Source organism: Perca flavescens, chromosome 5 (genome assembly GCF_004354835.1).
Source record: "Perca flavescens isolate YP-PL-M2 chromosome 5, PFLA_1.0, whole genome shotgun sequence".
Taxonomy (NCBI): Eukaryota; Metazoa; Chordata; class Actinopteri; order Perciformes; family Percidae; genus Perca; species Perca flavescens.
The window spans coordinates 4,832,561-4,852,755 of record NC_041335.1 but is presented as its reverse complement, the minus strand read 5'-3'; the positions used below and the strand labels follow the sequence as shown (position 1 = coordinate 4,852,755).

At 41.2% G+C, this 20,195-nt stretch overlaps 1 protein-coding gene across 2 annotated transcripts; it reads left to right on the top strand.

Annotated features, from left to right (window-relative positions):
- Positions 1-184: 184 nt before the first annotated feature.
- adora2aa (adenosine A2a receptor a) lies at positions 185-18,209 on the top strand. Of its 2 annotated transcripts, none has more exons than XM_028577998.1 (4): positions 185-513; positions 6,899-7,413; positions 14,648-16,033; positions 16,174-18,209. In XM_028577998.1, exons 2-3 carry the CDS (start codon positions 7,076-7,078, stop codon positions 15,654-15,656), a joined length of 1,347 nt encoding a protein of 448 aa, XP_028433799.1. In that variant the 5' UTR covers positions 185-513; positions 6,899-7,075; the 3' UTR covers positions 15,657-16,033; positions 16,174-18,209. The 2 variants fall into 2 exon arrangements, with proteins under 2 accessions (XP_028433799.1, XP_028433798.1); XM_028577997.1 differs by having other exon boundaries at positions 6,699-7,413.
- The last annotated feature ends 1,986 nt before the right edge of the window (positions 18,210-20,195 follow it).

The following is a 20,195-nucleotide window of genomic DNA, read 5'->3' as shown; positions in this document are numbered from 1 at the left end:
CCAGTGTGGATAAACTGGATTAACTCTTTGTGTCTGATGTTTCAACACAGATAGGCCTACAGTTTTATACGTGTCATCCAAAGACTCATCTGTACACAACAGGGATCTTAACTGATCCGCCCACGGAGAGGAAACACGCTTACCATCAGGCGCAATATGTTTTATTGTGATTGTGTGTGTGTGAGAGAGAGAGAGAAAGAGAAAGAGAGGAGTGAGAGAGGGGATCTCATCTGTCTGAAGTCATTCTCAGGAGAAGCGCTGTATTTCTCGTGATGCGAGCAGGAGAAATTGATCAGACTTTCAGTGTGTTTTTATTTCATTTCCCGGACTTACCCAGCATGGTATAGTGATCAGGCGCCAATTGTAGTCTACATTGAAGAAGTGTCACACTTGTCGCTCAGTGGGAAGTGAAAACCTCCGTTCGTTGTGGTATTTGTAGGTCGAGCGTGTTTATCGCCTCATCTCACATTGTCGGAAATCTACTCTCTGCCCAGTCTACATCAAGAAAAAAAAGTGAGTCATTTTAATTGTCACAATTTAATTGTTTAATTAAAAAAAATATATATTTAAATGCATGAAATCAATAGCCTACAACCTGATTTTTGAGTGTTTAAATGTAGTAGCCTATAATTTTGTCACACTTTATGCATTCGATCTTAAACATGTTATGGTGCCTTTATAACAGGCTTTATCATATCTAACATGGTAGTGCACAGACATGCGGACCAACCAACAGGAGCTGCGTGTGAAGCATATCAGACAGAGAGCTTGTGGTAGGCCTAAATGTGTGAGGAACACGGTAAAGTGATGTTTGGTACAAGCTGTCCAACTCTGGGTGTTAGGTCTCCTCACCTGTAAGAACTAAAGCCAGCAGGAATAAACCTGAAGACAGTTCACCAGGTCTGTAGTACTTGAGTTGACTTTTTTTGTTGGTCTCAGACTTGTCTTGGACTCGCCAAATATAGGCTACTAGTTGGTCTCGAGTCCAGCCCTAGGCCTATATCATTTTTTTCTAAAGTATTTTCCTCCTGAAAACAAAACCATTGATGAAGTGTCCTTGTTCAGAAAACAGGTAGGCTATTGGTTTATTCATAATCCATCTAGAACGGGCATTGGTACCCTACAATTGGTCCTCAGTATACACCTGGCTGCGTCATATAGCTACCTCAATCATCAGGCATCGATCATTTTCATTTTGGCCACATACATAATGTCAGCCAGCACTTTGTACTATGGATTCTTCAGGACAAGTAAGTAAGTTCAAGGATGTGAACATGTCAGTTTTTAGAGACACCTGTGTTGCTTGTTAAATGTTAGGCTACATTTTCCATCAGCAATCCAGAATGTTCTTGTTACACCCGAATAAAAAGACTCAACATCTAATGTAAAGTTGCACTTCAGCTTTATGTGACTTAAGTAAAATAGTTGTATTTTTCTCGGTCTTGACTGTCTCTCATTTGGACTCGGTCTTGACTTGGATCCAGTTGGTTTGTTTGCTGCTTCCATGGCTGTACTACAGCTGTAGCGCTGGGTGTACGTTTTTACAGGTATATTTGGCAACCTGGCCCGGCTGCCAAAATGGGCAGTTGATACCAACACACAGGCCAAAACACAAACGCCACTGAACATCCATTTTAAAAGGAGAAAATACTGGCTCAAGCATTGTTGTCAGAAAAGATAGTATTTCAACTTAGCATGTATCCTTAATATCTGATGACAAATTATTGTCATTTTTGGATTTAATACAGTAATATATATTACATATTGCACCTTTAAGTACTTCCCTTTTAATTTCTAATGGAGGACTATATAGTATAATGAGTTACTAACAGACTGGGAGTGCCTATGAAGCATTAAGTAATGATAAGAAATATCTGTGAATCGATCATACTGACCACTTTCCCAATGAGTTCACATTACTTCGCCCCCAAAGTAAAGTGATACATATCAACAATCAAAACAACATTAAAGTGAATCAACTTACAGGATGCACAAATCATGGCTGGGGTGGAAAAGAATGAACAAATGGAGGAAGGCTGTATCTATAGCCTCTAATTTGGTTGATTGATTTTTTTTTTATTTTACCTTCCCTGTCTCAGGTGTGGTCAGGTGGCCTCTTGGGGACTTCTAACAAGTTGTCTTGCATTACTTCATCATTACTTACCCCTTTTTTGTCCCTTAGTACTTATTTATGATTCATCATCATTAGCTATAAAATAGGAATATAGGAAATAGGAGTTACTCATTATCTAATGGTTTACTAGCAGTTACTAGATAGTTCCTCATTTGTTCCCCTGTTTATCTTTTCGTAAAGTGTTACCCGATTGAGTAATAACAGAACAATAATGCAGCAACAAAATTGCAATTAATAAAAATACCAAAAATCAATCGACATGTAATAATTCGGGGGCTTTTGGGGCCCTGGAGCCTGGGGCAGTTGCCCACTTTGCCCGGTTGGTGTCTTCTAATCAACTGCATTTTCAAGCCTACATTTACCTAGACATCTTGGTTAAGGCTGAGTCAATTCCAAAGTCGGGTTAAGTCATGTTTGAATCATCCAGGTCTTAAGTGGGTGCAGAACAAGTCAAGGCTGAGAGCACATCAAGTCTCATTTAAGTCATTAATAGATCAGTAGATGAAGAGAGCAAAAGCTAAAACCTTTTCACATCTTGAGATTTAAAAAAAAGGAGAAGAGGCTCTTTAGATGCAAAATTGACATATAAAGAAGGTGACAAAAGGTGAAAAAATATGACAAAAACAACTTTTATGTCAGGACTATATTCAGCATGACATATTTATACAGAGGAAAGAGTTGGGTCTAAATCTATTTGTGTGAGTTCAAACTGGGCTGGACTACAGCTTCAGGGGCCCCTAAGGCCCTACGGATGTGTCACTTGGTTTGTGGTGATCTGATTAGTTGCAAATTTGCTTTGGAATATGGACGACGTAAGTACAATATCAAATTAAAATGATAAGGGTCTTTAAGGCAGGTTGTTACCTTGTCTTGTCTGCTTGTTGATGTTGCCGGCCCCGTGCCAACATATAAATTATCTAAGTTATTACACGCAGGGCATACAAGTGTGTTAATCTGACCATTGGTCCAAGGAGAACTATAAAGACAGAGGGAAGTGTATCATGTCACAATGAGATGCCAGCTCTGCTCTCATTATAATTTGTAATGTAACTTTATAATCTAACTTGGTTTTATATATATATATATATATATATATATATATATATATATATATATATAAATATATATATATTGTGTATATAAGATATTCAGCTTAATGTCTCAGAACCCCCCAAGGACCTCTGAGGTTTCCCCAGACCCCACTTTGAAAAACAGTGGTATAGGGCACTCTCTCTGGTGGTGTGGTCAGTGTTAAGCTCATGGACACTTCAGTAGGGCAGACTCTTGTTAACAGAGCTGATCTTGCTAGCATATTCAGCCAGCAGCCATGTTGTCACTTAGATTGCCATCAGCAGCTTACAATGAGAGTGTGTCTGTTACCAGGAAGCTGAGAGCTTTCATGTTTGCTCCTCCTGTACTTCCTCTGCGGGGGAGTCATTTGTTGTTTTCTTGGTGATGCTGTAGCAGGGTTTGAGGCAAATTAAGAAAATGGTATTTTAAACCTTAATTTACTTACCAAATGTACAAAACATTTCAATCATGATCTGAATACAAGTTACAAGATTCTTTTAAATTAAAATTTCTGAGCAAAATTCATGTGCTAAAGATACTAATGTGATCCAAAGCCTGTCCTTAAGAAATACCTCACCGTCCCTTGTTTCACTATAACTCCCTGGAGTTTCTCTGATGTAATATGTCATAATTCCATCTCAGGACAGCTTGTTATTTTGGATACATTGCTAGCATGGGAGAGTCACTGCTGTAGTTTTCAGAGATTCATTATTTCCCTTACTGTCCTCTGGGATTTTTGGTTTTGGACAAGCCGCTGCTGCATCAAACATTATAATACGCTGCAATATAACACCACACATCAATACAAATGAATACCCAGGATTTAGAGGAAAGAGACAAACAAAAACTTTATTTGTAAGTCAAATAGAATGGACGAAATAAACCTACTGATAACTATCAACGATGAAATAACAAGTTTTAGTAAAAAAAGATCTCATCCAACCCAGAGGGAAAACCCTGCCTCAGAGAGCAAAGACCTCTGTGTTCCAGCACAGCTGTTATCTCCGAAAACTCGACGTAACCTCTTGAAACATTCCCTTGGAGGGAGTTCAGCCCCACAAAAACAGCAGATTTCTGTTTGTTGAGCCTTTTATGGCCAATGACTCACAGATATCAGACAATCTTGTAATTCACTTATTGAGAATAGACCACACATTTCTCAGACTTCTAAGAATTACACTTAAAAATGCCCTGAAGACCTAAGGTAGCATGGAATTAAAAAGGGCTTCGCTAAGAAGAAGCTGTGACAGTGAACTAAAATGGTATTGAGAGTCTTAAAACCAAAAAGGTGCTCCAACGCTTTGCAGAGTTGAGGTTTAATTATTTTTGCCAGTACGGTTGACGCCTTTCACATTACATGTAGTCATCATTTAAAACTATTCCTCTAATACATTACTAATGTTTATGACTACATAAGCAATAATCAAAGTTAAGGTTGGGGAAAAAACACCCTTAATTATTATTTATTAACACTTTCAAAATCAGCTAACCTGCTTTATCAGGAGCGTGAGGGTGTGGTTTGATCAGATACGACTGACAGTGTTGGCAACATGTCATGACCGAAAGAACGAGATCCAGGGTACAAGCAGCCAAAATGGGTATCCTCAGGAGGGTGCCTGGCATCTCCCATGGAAATAGGTTGAGAAACATCGGAGTAGAGCCAAAGGCTCTACGTAGCGGCCGCAGGTCGGAATGGAACCTGCGGTCGCTACGTTGAGGACTGATCCTCTGTATATTGGTGCACGCTCTACCAGTTGAGCTACCTCAGGTGCACGAGTTGCTGCTCCTTTGCGTCGAAAGGCACCGGTTGAGATGGTTCGGGCATCTAGTAAGGAAGCCCCCTGGGCGCCTCCCTAGGGAGGTGTTCCAGGCACGTCCAGCTGGGAGGAGGCCTCGGGGAAGACCCGAGACTAGGTGGAGAGATTATATCTCCACCCTGGCCTGGGAACGCCTCGGGATCCCCCAGTCAGAGCTGGCTAATGTGGCTCGGGAAAGGGAAGTTTGGGGTCCTCTGCTGGAGTTGCTGCCCCTGCGGATGGATGGATGTATGTTGGCAACATAAACAAACAACCCCACAACTGCCAGCACATCCTGATTTAAGCGTCGCTGAATCCTAATTGGTGAACAGATATGTGACATCACCATTCTCCAACTGAGAGCTGCCTACTTAAAACACAAACACAGAAATCTCTCATGTGAAGAAAACAAAAGTGTTCTAACTTTGAGAGAAATCTGTGCTTATTTAAAACGCCACTGCTCACAGTAAGCGGCTGACTGAAAATAAATAAATAATGGCCTTAAAATTCCCAAGTAAAAATGAATGGATTTCTTGTTTTATATACATAAATCCAAAACGTAACTTTAAGCTGATGATAATGATAATATGGGCCAAGGTTGCAATAATCAAAAGCGACACCCAGCATTTTCACTTTAGTCTAAGCCTTCGCTCCCGATGTGCCCAAAAGCATCCTCCGTGTTTCGCACTGGGAGCTCTGCTACGTGTACGTTTGACTCTGATGAAGTATACCTAAACCGCTCTCCTACTTCTGCTCTGCAGGGTCAAGAGGGGCTGTTTATAGAAGACATCAGCAACCCAAAATCCCACAAAAACTAGTCTCTCCTTGCCAGACCTTCCTTCACAGCGCTGTGGAGGAGGGTCTGGCTAGTCCACACAGCATTCCGGGTTGGGAGAAACACTTGCTCTGGTTGATGGGGCATTTCTTTAAACCAATCACAATCGTCATGGACAGAGCTGCTGCAAAATAGCCTCGGGAAGGTACTTTTTTTGGTGGAAGATGTGTACGTTCAAAAGTTGTTTTAGTCGTGCAACAGAAAACTCAGATTGGACAGATAGTCTAGCTAGCTGTCTGGATTTACCCTGCAGAGATCTGAGGAGCAGTTCACCATAGTCCTCAGAAATCCACCGGAGTTTAAAATTCCAACACAAAGAAAGCGGAAGGTACCGGACATCTGGCCAAAAAGAGTGAAATCCGGCTTAATTTCCGGCGGCAACGGAGCAATCCCGAAAGTGAAATGTCGTGGATATAGACTACACAAAAAAAAAACACTGACATAATCGCTTTCGCAGACTTAACGTGGGTGTATGAACAATTTAAATCTTTATTTTGAATCAGCTGATGCTTTTGGTGATATATTGTTGAATTTAAATGCCCAAGTATTCCACCTGAAATCTCTGTTAAATTGTTTAGATTAAAAGCTCTTTAAGGCAGCTTGACCCCACCTACACATTCATTTGTAGTGAGAATTGTGGGAAACATTTATGCTTTTTAAAAAGAAGATATTATTGAATTTAAAAACAAGATTGAGTTTCACCCTTGAGTCTTTTCAGAGTATTAGCAGGGGGAAATATTGACATAGTCCTGCAACACTTGTGATTTGATCTAAAACAAATCTGATGCAAGTGTGTGTCTGTTGAAATGCACTTCCTTAATTGTAAAAGCATTTCCTCTTTTCCACTTTTGCACCTCTTTAGCCACATAATGTTCCAGTGATGTGCATTGTTGGCATCATCTCAGCCCCTCGAGAAGTTCATGGAAAAAGGCACTGAGGGGAAGGCGCTGAGGGGAGAGGACAGCAGAGGAGCGTTGTACCAGGAGTGGATGGAGGCGACTGTGTCCTGCGTTAGGAGAGATGACAGCTCCATCTGAAGTTGAATAAACCTTTTTTTCCCAGCTTTCTGAGCCGAGGAGGTGTTGAGGAGGTACCACAGCTGCTTCCCGGGAGTCTGGTGGATGTTTCTGAAAGTGTTGGAGGTGCGGAGGCTGAGCTCAGCGGCTGCCAGGCTGCAGCTATGGTCGTTGAGGCGAGGTTTCCTCCCTCTTCATCAGTGAGCTCACCGTTTGTCTCACCATGCCGGAAGACCCCATCGCCTCCTCCTTCTACATCGTCCTAGAGCTGCTGATTGCTGTGTTCTCTGTGCTGGGCAATGTGCTGGTCTGCTGGGCCGTGGGCCTCAACAGCAACCTGCAGAGCATCACCAACTTCTTCGTGGTGTCGCTGGCGGTGGCTGACATCGCCGTGGGCGTCCTGGCCATTCCCTTTGCCATCGTCATCAGCACCGGCTTCTGCTCCAACTTCTATGGCTGCCTGTTCATTGCCTGCTTCGTGCTGGTTCTCACGCAGAGCTCCATCTTCAGCCTGCTGGCCATCGCTATAGATCGCTACATTGCAATCAAGATACCGCTCAGGTCAGTGAGCCCGAGGGCTGTGAGTTGCTCTTATGCAGTTATAGGGCAAACGGCAAAGGTTTTGGTTCCTTTTATAAGAAGACAACATTAATAAAGGGGGGTTGTAAGAAGTGGCTTTGCTATTGGTTAATAAATAATTTAGTAATGCTTTATAGATCATTTGTAAAATACTTTTCACTTTTCAGGTTGACAAAACAAACACTTGGACTAAAATCAGTTTAACAAATCCATATTGAGAACATGTACAACTGCAGACCTAATAGAATAAACCCTTTATTAATGACTTATTAGATAGATAGATAGATAGATAGATAGATAGATAGATAGATAGATAGATAGATAGATAGATAGATGTACTTTATTGATCCTAAATTGGGAATTCTTATGTTACACTAGCCAGTTATCCAGGCATTGCATGGGGAAATATATATCGAAAGAAAATCAAATAATATAAATTAAAATAGCTCAATACAGAATACAAGAAAAACCTTAGCAAACTCTAGAAATATAATAAAATACTAACTTTAAGAATAAAGTACAATACACTATGAATGTACTGAACCACTACTACTAAAATATAAAATAAAAAGAGGATAACATACTATATATATTAGATAAGTAATGATGAGATGGTAGAATGGGAGAATATGTATGTGCAAAATCACAATATGGAAGGTTGGACAGAGGTGTTGTAAAGACTTATTTCTGTATCAGCCCTTGTGACAGTGAAGCTGAACCAGCCTTTAAGAGAATGAGCTCCACTATCTATCCCGTGGGTGGAGTAACATTAGCTGCAGACTACAGGGCCTATTATTCATTTATAAACATTTATAACTGCACTAAAAACCACCAACAGTATTATTCACAACCGGACATCCCAAAAGTTGAAAAGTTGTCCACGTTGGCTTCATTATAATTGATTGATAAAGCATTAGTAAATGGTTTATTAACTTTAAATAAGACTTATAGTCTCTAAACGATGCCTTTATTAGAAAGTGGTACCAAAATCTCTTAAGCACTGTAGAAAAGTAAGAAAAAGAAGAAACAACAGAAGTGCATTATTTAATATCCTTTAACAAAGGGAATGTATTTGAAATGTACCATAACTTGTTGTCTTTACTTTTTCTTTATTTTCTCAGCTTAGTCTAATCTGTTTCGTGGTCCCAGGCAGTGTAGATCTCCCAATAAAAGTTCATATTTAATTTCTATCCATCAGTAAAGACATGACATTTGAACCAGAAAGTCTTGGCTGAATAAGTGTGTCCAGAAATGGAAATGGCGTCTTGAGGCTGTGTCCACCCCCTGCTTATACAGACTGTGTGGCCCCTCTGCAACCCCCTGTGTAATCCTGCTTATTGTTTTACTGTAAAAACACAACGCTGTTAACGACTGTTGAAGATGAACCTTATGTTTAGCATTCAAATTAGCATTAATGACATGTCTCCAGACATTTAACCTGTGCTCTAATGACACGCTGACCAGCAGTGATGCTGTAGACCTCATCATACTAAAATACTCAGCCTTCCTGTTTTCAGAACTCAAAGAGTTTTTACACAGCATCCTGCTGAAGATACATGATGGCTTCTCTGCGTTGTTTTTTTGCATCCCTGACGGGGGGGAGATTGTTTTTCCAGCATTAACCTTTGCACTTCAACATCTCAAGAATGTGATAGAAACAAGCCAAATAACTCAGCTGCTCTCCCACACAGGCATACTCAAAATAGACTCTTCCTTTTGAGGACTTTGTTTGTTTATCTCTTTTAGTTCCGGCATAAGAAGTGCTTCCACAGAACAATTAGCTAATCAAATTTGAAGTCGAGGAGGAACTTCATATACTGTATACAAAAGATTATTAATGACAGTGTACAGTCTTATATCTAACATGAGATAATTGTTGGAAACTTTCTTATAATGACTGTAGACATGAGTTCTCAGCTAACAAACATATACAACGATAGTCGTTTATTCTTAGCCCCTAATACGACCCACAGGAGCGTTTCATAAATTAGCGACCCTAGCGGTAAAACATAGTACATAACGGCGGTTTTAAACATGTTAACGTTGCAGTTTGGTTACGTTTAGGCACAAAAACTACTTGGCTATCTTTAGAAAAAGATTGTGGTTTGGTATAAAATCAATTCAATTTTATTTATAGTATCAAATCATAACAAGAGTTATCTCAAAGCACTTTCTAGATAGTCTAGACCACACTCTATAATTTACAAAGACAAGTCCCAACAATTCCAGTAATTCCCCCAAGAGCAAGCAAGTGGTGAGGAAAAACTCCCTTTTAGGCAGAATATAATTACAACTTAAAATGTCAGCTGCGTTGAAGAAAAAAGATGAGGAAAACTTCCTTTTAGGGAGAAACCTCAGAAAGACCCTGGCTCTTGGTAGGCGGTGTCTGACGTGTCGGTTTGGGGTGTGATGAACAGTGGCAATAATAGTCACAATAAAGATAATGGAACTATGACTAGAAATAGTAGTTGTAGTAGTTCATGGCGTAGCAGGGCACTGCAGGGCGTTACAGGACATAGCAGGGCACTGCAAGGCATAGCAGGACGTGACAGGGCACTGCAGGGCATAGCAGGGCATAGCAGGACGTAGCAGGACGTAGCAGGGTGTGGCAGGCCACTGCAGAGTGTAGCAGGGTGTAGCAGGGCATGGAGCAGGACCACGGCGACAGCTGCAACCATGATTTAGGTGCCACCCTAATCCAAGGAAAACTGCTAGGCGAAAAAACATAAGGACTGCGGGGAATAAGCTCCCCAGAGCTAAATTAGTAAGAAGCATTTCTGGGACATGGATGCACACAGATGGAAAGAGAGAGGAGAGAGGAGCTCAGTGTGTCAAAGGAAGTCCCCTGGCAGTCTAAAGGTATAACAGCATAATTAAGAGCTGGTGCAAGGCAAACCTGAGGCAGTTCTATAAGGGTTGGTAGATGAATCTGACGACTATAAAGAGAAGCAGAGAAGAGAAAGGGTGCCGTGTCTAGAGATATACACCCTCCCCCGCCGGTCTAGGCAAACGCTGCAACTCCTCACTAGCTAACTATAAGCTTTATCAAAGAGGAGAGTATTAAGTTTACTCTTAAATGTGGTGATGGTGTCTGCCTCCCGAACCCAGACTTGGATCTGGTTCCACAGGAGAGGAGCCTGATAGCTGAAGGCTCTGGCTCCCATTCTACTTTTAGAGACTCTAGGAACCACAAGTGACTCTGCATTCTGGGAGCGCAGTGCTCTAGTGGCACAATAAGGTACTATGAGCTCTTCAAGATATGATGGTGCTTGACCATTTAGAACTTTGTACGTCAGGAGAAGGATTTTAAATTCAATCCTGGATTTTACAGGAAGCCAATGCAGCGAAGCTAATACAGGAGAAATATGATCTCTTGTCTTAGTTCTTGTCAGAACACGCACTGCAGCATTCTGGATCAGCTGGAGAGTCTTAAGGGGCTTATTTGAGCAACCTGATATTAAGGAATTACAATAGTCCAGCCTGGAAGTAACAAATGCATGGACTAGTTTTTCAGCATCGTTTTGAGACAGGATGTGCCTAATTTTGGCAATGTTATGAAAGTGGAAAAAAGGCTGTTCTTGAGGTTTGTTTTAAGTGGGCGTTAAAGGATATAATCCTGATCAAAAATAACTCCTAGATTTCTGACAGTAGTGCTGGAGGCCAGGGCAATGCCTCCAGAGTAGCTATATCTTTAGATAATGAGGTTCGGAGGTGTTTAGGGCCCAGCACAATAACCTTGGTTTTGTCTGAGTTTAACATCAGAAAATTGTAGGTCAGCCATGATTTTATATCTTTAATGCATGCTTAAAGTTTAGCTAACTGACTGGTTTCATCTGGCTTGATTGATAGGTATAATTGGGTGTCATCCGCATAACAGTGAAAGTTAACTGAGTGTTTCCTAATAATATTGCCTAGAGGAAGCATTTATAAGGTGAATAGACTTGGTCCAAGCACTGAGCCTTGTGGAACACCATTAGTGTGCCTGGAGGATTCATCGTTAATATTAACAAATTGAGATTGATCAGATAAATAAACCAGCTAAGTGCGATTCCTTTAATGCCAACTAAATGTTCCAGTCTCTGTAACAGGATGGTATGGTCAATAGTGTTGAATGCAGCACTAAGATCTAGTAAGACAAGTACGGAGACAAGTCCTTTGTCTGAAGCAGTTAAAAGGTCAATAGTAATTTTCATCAGTGCCGTCTCTGTGCTATGATGCATTCCTGACTGAAAGTCCTCAAATAAACTATTGCTATGTACAAAGTCACATAAATAATTCACGATTACCTTCTCAAGGATCTTGGAGAGAAAGGGAAGATTAGATATAGGTCTATAGTTGGCTAAGACCTCAGGATCGAGGGTGGTTTTTTTTCAGAAGAGGTTTTCACAGCTACTTTAAATGACTGTGGTCCATAACCTGTTAATAAAGACATATTGATCATATCTAGTAATGAAGCGTTAACCACAGGTAACGCTTCTTTAAGTAGCCTCGTTGGGATGGTGTCTAAGAGACAGGTAGATGGCTTAGCTGAAGAGACCTTTAACATTAATTGTTGAAGGTCTATAGGATAAAAGCAGTCTAAGTATATGTCAGGTCTTGTCGTTCTTTCTAGCGAAAAGAATGATCTGATAAAAATGAAAGATGAAAATACTATTAATTAATTAATTAATCTTCAATTTCGATGCCATATGCCAGCACAAGGTCGAGGGTGTGGTTAAACAGTGAGTGGCCTCATGCACACTCTGACTGAAACCAATTGAATCTAGTAGTGAGCTGAAAGCAATACTAAGGCTATCGTTGTCAACGTCCACATGATTATTAAAATCACCTACAATAAGTACTTTGTCTGATTTAAGGACTACACATGATAAAAACTCTGAGAATTCAGATAAAAATTCAGAAGACGGACCTGGAGCTCAGTAAACAACAGCAAATATAACTGGCTGTAATGTTTTCCATGTTGGATGTAGAAATTAAGAACAAGGCTTTCAAACAAGTTATAATTTAGTTTAGGTTTAGGATTAATTCACAGGCTTGAATCAAAGATGGCAGCAAGACTAACATATTCTTCATGGCACAGCCAATTTTTGGTAAGACTAGATCAATTTGATTATCTGATATCAAATTGTTTACTAGTACTGCTTTAGAAGTCAGAGATCTAATATTTAATAGTCCACATCTAATTTTCCTATTCTGTTCTATCATTGCAGTGGTAGTTTTAATTCTAATTAAAGCTGCAAGCAGCGATGAATGGGCCCTCGCGCCTCTGCGCGCTTCGGGGTTACCGGCGGACGCCGCTCCTTGCGACCGTACTTTTGCACGGCACTCAGACGCCGCAAATCGTCAACAATGAAAAGGGAACTCCCTGCCGAGTTCAACAACAGTTCACACAAGACTCTACGTCATACGGTTCATTAGCTGTGAAAAGGGGTGTGGCAAAAGCGTAGGGGGCAGGTCAAACCATCAACAATTAAAAAGGAAGTCTGTGCTGAGTTCAATGATACCTCACACAAGACTCTACCTTAGGTGGGTCAGCATTTATTAAAAAGGGCCACGCCCTATGACGAAAAGTTTTTCTTTTAACAACTTTTCATCTTTAACATCTTAAGACCGAGTTTGAAGTTGATCGGATCAAATCTCTAGGAGGAGTTCGTTAAAGTACGACATGTGGAAATGGCCAAAATCGCACTAATTTTGAACATTTAATTCAAAATGGCGGACTTCCTGTTGGGTTTAGGGTATGGCTCTAATGAAGTTTTTTGTACATCTTTGGACATGTTACATATGTGTACCAAGTTTCGTGAGTCTACGTTAAACGCACTGCAGGGGCTCAATTTTCCTAACTTTCTAGGGGGCGCTAGCGAGCCATTTTTGTGCGCCTATTCCCGAAACCCTTAAAATACGTACATTTTCACCAGACTTGATGCGACCGCCAAATTTGGTGAGTTTTTGAATATATTAAGCCCCTCAAAAAGCCAATTCATTTGACGGGAAAATAATAATAATTCCTTCAGTTTCAATAGGGCCTTCGCCGCTGTCAGCGCTCGGGCCCTAATAATTCCTTCAGTTTCAATAGGGCCTTCGCCGCTGTCGGCGCTCGGGCCCTAATTAGGTTCTTAAGTATAGCTCCTCTTTTGTTTAATTGATCTGAGTCGGGGGACAGACACCGTGGTTATGGGACTATGAGTGGGAGACTGCTCCAATAGAAGCACAGAGAAGCACGTACCACTGCACCTCTGATTACTGATTTCAATCTTGGGTTGTCATGGTTTCATGATCGATAATAGACTCGGTCAGATTTCTTGATATGAGAGCAGCTCCGTCAAATGAATGCCGTCTCTCCTGCTGTCACCAGGCTTTCCCCAGAATGCCCTCCAGTTATCTACGTAGCCCACATCATTAGCTGGGCACCACCCATGACAACCAGCGGTGGAAGGATGACATGCAGCTGTACATGTCATCGCTGATCAGGTTTGGCAGGGGTCCAGAGAAAACTACTGAGTCCGACATTGTCTTTGCATATGCACAAAGTGACTTAACATTAATTTTAGTGATCTCCGATTTGCGTAATCGGGTATCATTACCACCTGACACTAGTTCACTTCCAGTTACACACGTGACGCAGAACGTGACGTAACTCGTTGTTCCGTGAAGTTAAAAAAACTTGCCGCAAACAGGACTCAAAGTCTGGTCTCCTTGGTGAAAGTTGGTAGATGCTAGATTGGATCCGATAAACGTGTCAACATCATCACACAAGCATACTGTGCAGGCGTTAACACCAGTCAACACTTTTACACTCTTGGTTGCCTATGTTGTTAACAATTTTTCCCCAATTTCAGATTGCATTCCTGTTAGAACATGTTCAATTGTGTAGTGTTTGGTTTAGAAGTATTTATTAAAGATTCATACCGGTAGAAAGTTCCACTATACACAGTCTTTTACACAGTCTTTTACTGCAATGACGGATGGGAAGCTCAAGTGTTGACGCCTGCACAGCATGTGTTGACGTTGAGATGTGTATCAGGTCTGATCTAGCATCTACAGAGAAGGTCCTATGTTTGTTTATTTGGCGCTCTTATACTTTGTCACCTTATTTCCTGCTTTTCTCCTGTCATAACTACTACAGCCACTAGAAGTTGCCGTCACTATAAACATAAATATGAGTTGAAATTGCCGTTTTTTGGGTCTCTGATGTTTGTATTGTCTCCCTATCCAGGTACAACAGCTTGGTAACAGGCCAGCGGGCACAAGGTATCATTGCCATTTGCTGGGTTTTATCTATCATCATCGGTCTGACTCCCATGATGGGCTGGCACAAGTCGTCTGAGAGCAGCAACAGCACCTGCGCGCCCGGCCTGATGAAGTGCCTGTTTGAGGGGGTGGTGGTCATGGAGTATATGGTCTACTTCAACTTCTTGGCTTGTGTACTGATTCCCCTGGTGCTGATGCTAGCCATCTACCTGTGTATCTTCATGGCCGCTCGCCACCAGCTCAAGCTGATGGAGGTCAAAGTGGTTCATGGAGAGAAGTCGCGCTCAACGCTGCAGAAAGAGGTCCAGGCTGCCAAGTCTCTGGCCATCATCGTGGGGCTGTTTGCAGTCTGCTGGCTGCCTTTACACATCATCAACTGCTTCACCCTCTTCTGCCCTCTGTGTGATCGTCCACCGGCCTGGATCATGTATGTGGCCATTATTCTTTCCCACGCCAACTCTGTGATCAACCCCTTCATATATGCCTACCGCATCCGGGAGTTCCGACAGACCTTCCGTAAGATTATCCGCCGCCACATCCTGGGCCAGCAGGAGCTGTTCGGAAGAGGCAGCAGTCAGCACAACTCCACACACAACAGCATCACCGACTCCATCAGACTTAAGGCAAACGGCCTCAGCGTTGACCTTTTCCCTGAACACAGCAGCAGCAGCAGTAGCTGTGAAAGCTCATGCCGCTGCCCTACTCACGTCTCTCCAGTAGGGGGCAGTCTGGCGACAGTATCCCGCCCCCCACTGTCAGTCATCATCTCCCACTGTTCTAAGATGGGCCCTTGTCCACTGCAGACTAAAATCCCCATAGGCCATCATCTACATTATGCTGAGCAGCAGCATGACTTCGCTGGACCAGAAGTCGTGGAGGATAAGGGCAAACAGAATCTGGGCTCCGCCAAGGACACATTCCTGTTTAACAAGCAGGATAGAACGAGCCTTCGTGAGCTGGCAAAGGTGTCCTGACCCATGCAGATTCACTACTATTCAGGAGTAACACGTCAACGTTAGCTCAGCAGCAGCTCACATCGGATCGGGATAAGTCCTGATGTGCAATGGAAATGGGAGCACTGTAAACGGATAATGGAAAACAAATGTCACCGAGATAACTTTAATCTCCTTGACTTGCCATGAGAAACTGTCAGCACTATTTAAACACAGTGACTTTTTTTATTTAAAGCAGACTAAACGTCTGAAAGCACTGCTAATGGCCCAAATAGGTTTTAAAGCGACAGAGCGACTGACTACGGTGCAGACACTTCACACATCACAAAGGGCTCTGCATTTATTTCAACAAACAATATTTCTAAAGGCTTTTGCCTTCTTTTTGCGAACAGCTAGAGGTCAATACAAATAGAGTGGTTTAAAGCGACAGAGCGACTGACTACGGTGCAGACACTTCACACATCACAAAGGGCTCTGCATTTATTTCAACAAACAATATTTCTAAAGGCTTTTGCCTTCTTTTTGCGAACAGCTAGAGGTCAATACAAATACACTGTTACCAGTGAAATTGTCTGACCCACCAAAGCTTAGCCAATATTGAGAGAAGGGATAGTATGGACCTCTTACTCTTAAAAAATTAAGAATGAAAAAAAAAAACATTAATTGTAGCCTGTTTTTAGGATGTTCAACTTTGTTTAATTGCAGGTTGAAATAATATACCAGAGTGTATGAGTGATTTCCTCCTGCCATTTCTGTTCTGAATGGGTTATTATTAAATTATTGGTACACTTTTAAATTTTTCAGGGATGTGGATATAAATGCTCTCGGATGGATTTCACCTTATACCACTGCCATGGATCATGGGCAAAGGACTCCTTTTTTATGCAGTATTGCACCATAATTTGCACCATTTTTAGATTCAGTCCGTCCTGAAGACCGGCATGGTGCAGAGACAGTGTCATCGACCTGCTTAGCAAAGTGCACACTTTTTTAGAGAAAGTTAAAAAAATTTCACATTCGGCCTACTCCTTTCTCTTACATTGTAATTCAGTTTCATGGCATAGATCTATGTGCATTCCGACATAAAATTAATGGGTTCTAATTGGACTAAAACAATAAAAACAGTACTTTCACCAGTGACAGATTGGTTAATGTTTGTGTCAATAGCAATGACATGTTTAAAAGCGAAGGGTAATGTAATGCTGAAATGTAACCTTGTGTTTTTGTTTGCTCAGTGTGACAATGTGACTTGACTTATATTCATGTAAATGTCGACTTCTGAGTTTGATGAATGATGGGAAATAATTGTAAGAGGATTTTGAATGATTATATTTTAGACTTAAATCAAACTCAAGGAAGAAGTTCTGTTTTTTATTTGTCATGATAAATGTGTCCTCAGTCCAGCACAGCTGTTGCTTCTGTGTTATCACCATAGACTGTAAAAATAATGGACAAAACTTCCAGGTCTGAAAAGTGAAGCCAATGTGAAAGTGCCTTGAACCTGCATTCTATCTCATTTCCAGCAAGGGGAGACTCTACTCCACAGAAGTCAGATTACATAGAAGTCTATGAAAAAATGACCCTACATCTCAGTAAACATTTCATGATGAGTTTTTGGTCTCAATCACTAGTTTCATGTCTTCTTCAGTACAGCATGATTTTCATTTTGTAAATTATAGTCCCATTCATTTAATTAAAATTGAATTTATTTAAAAATTGACGATAAAGCAGGGGATGCTTTAAGGTGTGGCTACACACTCACCCGTCAATCATGACAGAGCCTTAGCAATGTGTATCCATGGCACTGTGTACACTAAAATAGCCGTTAACTTGTTTTTGGTGTTGCCCTTTTTTTTCGTGGTGACATTGATTGTATCACTGTGTTTTCACTTCATCAAAGTAAATTGGAACATTGGAACGCCTTGTTCAGCATTCTGCCAACCAAGCTAACTAGCTACCACTAGCGTTAACTTAACTTAAGGGAAAGTCTACAGATTTTCTGTACTGTCGTAAATGCAAATGATTGCTGCCGGTACCTGGAGGTCTGTGTTTAGCCGACGGTAAATCTTGACTAGATGACTCACTTAAGAAGTGTTCAAAATAGGCTTCCCCTAGTCAGCGTTTAGCTTAGCGCAGCGCCAGTGCAACCATAAACAACACTGGTTTGGCTAAATCATCCTCCCCAGCTCCACCCTTTCATCAAAAACCGTCATGTCCAGTTTCAAAATTCCAAGATGGCGATGGCCAAATTGCCAAATTCAAGACTTTAAAACGGCATTCTACAAACCAGTGGGTGACATCACTGCTGTTACGTCCACTATGTCTATGGTTATCACCTACAGGCAAACACAAAGTCCTGTCTTTAAATAAATCCCTTTACATTTTCAAGTGTACTTTCTGTATTTGCATTTAGCAATGGCCACAATGGCCCAGTCATGACTCAGTAGCTGTTGGAGCAGCTCCAGGCTTTTCACCAGGCACGTCATGTTTAATATCAGATCTGGAAGTCTGTAGACCTGAGTTGGAGATCTGGTTTGCTCATTCTGAGAAATGGTTGATAAAGCAGTCAAACTATCTTTGGTGTTCTTTATTTTCACAGCTTTTATCACAATTCCCCTGTGAGTTCAGGTTACGGGGTGAAGGGCCCACTTCTTTTTTTAAGCTTTCCCTGGGGTCTTAAGTGCTTTTTAAAGATTCTACACAGAGCCCTCCCGAGGCCTCCTGCTCTGCTGCTGTCCTTTGTGGCAACATCTTGTCTCCTCAGCAAGTCATTTGAAGGGTATGATTCAGAACTTTAGGCTATTACAGCTCTACTGGAGATCTATTAAGAAAACTTAATTGCCATCGCAAAGAAACTATAAACATGTCTATTTGTTTGAAATCATGTTGTTTAAAGTTGCTCTAATCAATAGTTTATATTAAAGGCATAGTTAGATTTTTTTTTGGAAGAAAATGCATTTTTGCTTTCTTGCTGAGTGTACAGCAAATATGAAGCTACAGCCCAGGGTTGCCAGGTCTGTATGACAAAACCAACCCAATGGCCAATAAAACCAGCCCAAAATCAGCCCAATGGCCAATAAAACCAGCCCAAAACCAGCCCAACAGCCAATAAAACCAGCCCAGTGCCAGAACTCAAAATATGCCCTTGCTAAAACATATTACACTAACCCTTAGGCTATGTTCACACTTGGCGTCTTTTTTTAAGCTGCCAGATTGTCTCTGCCGCAAAAAGTAAACTGTTGTACTTTTTCTTTGCTAGCTAGCTAGCTAGCCAGTTGTTAACTCTAATGTTCTCTGCTAATAGTCCACTAGTTGTAAACTCCAAACAAGTCTGTTCACTGCCTTCCCTAGAGAGGCAGTTGCTGGGCGGCACAAGGTGTGTGTGTGTGTGTGTGTGTGTGTGTGTGTGTGTGTGTGTGTGTAGGTCTGGTCTACCCAACCAGCGGACAAAAAATGCAACCCGTGGCAACACGACAGGTTCCGTATCTGGCAACCCTGCTACAGCCAGCAGCCGGTTAGCTTAGCTTGGCAAGAAGACTGGAAACAGTTAGTTCTGTCCAAAGGCAAAACAATCTACAACAACAACAGTAGCCTACTTTTAGCTGTTAAATCTCAGATAAATCCAATGTACACCGCCACCCAAAACGATTATGATTGGTTTAAAGAAATGCAGACAGGTGCAGTGTCTTTTTGCCCTATTATAGAATAGATAAGCCAGAGCATACTCAACAGCAGTGTGAAGATAGCTCTGGTTATAGGAGACTAACACAACAGTGACATATCACCTTACAAACTTGTTGTGAACCGAAAATGATGCTATGAGAGTGGTGAGAGTAAACCAAAACAGTAAAGTTGTGGACCGGAGAGCTAACAATGAACTGAAACTCACTGTAAAGCTCTGTAAAGCTGAGAGGGGCTGCAGATTCAGGCAATAATTCTCTGTAGGATCATCACTGTGAGATTTTTTTTACATTGTCATTTGATACATTGTTACATAAAAATGTTGATTATAGTCACTTTAAAGTAGTTGGTGGTTCTCAAACATTTAAGCATTCAGTGATTAGGCTACACATTGTTGTTGATTCAGCACTGTAATGTATAAATGTGCTTTGAAATTTAGAGATAATAGTGATTACAGTTGTCCCCTTTAGTAAATTATGAATCAAAGATTAAACTCTCCTTCATAGTTATTACTGTGAGTAGAAACACAGATTAGTTGCAATCCAGTGCCTGAAACTCTGCATATGGGTGCCTGCTCTACCAGATGAGCTACCCAGGTGCCCGATATTAACAGTATTATTAATAGGCTGTTATTTATACAAAATAGACTATATATCATGAGTTATTCGGAAAAAACAATAAATTAAACAGAAAATAAAAAAAACATTCAGCACCCCTATTAAAGCCCAAATAGAATGATCCTGTTTCATAGCCACATTTTCAGACACTGCCCCAATTTGACTGTTAGATTGGCAATCGAATCAGCCTCCTTAGATTGAACGGTCGAATAGTCGACTATTCGGGGTCACCCCTACAAGATATACAGTACGTCTGAATATA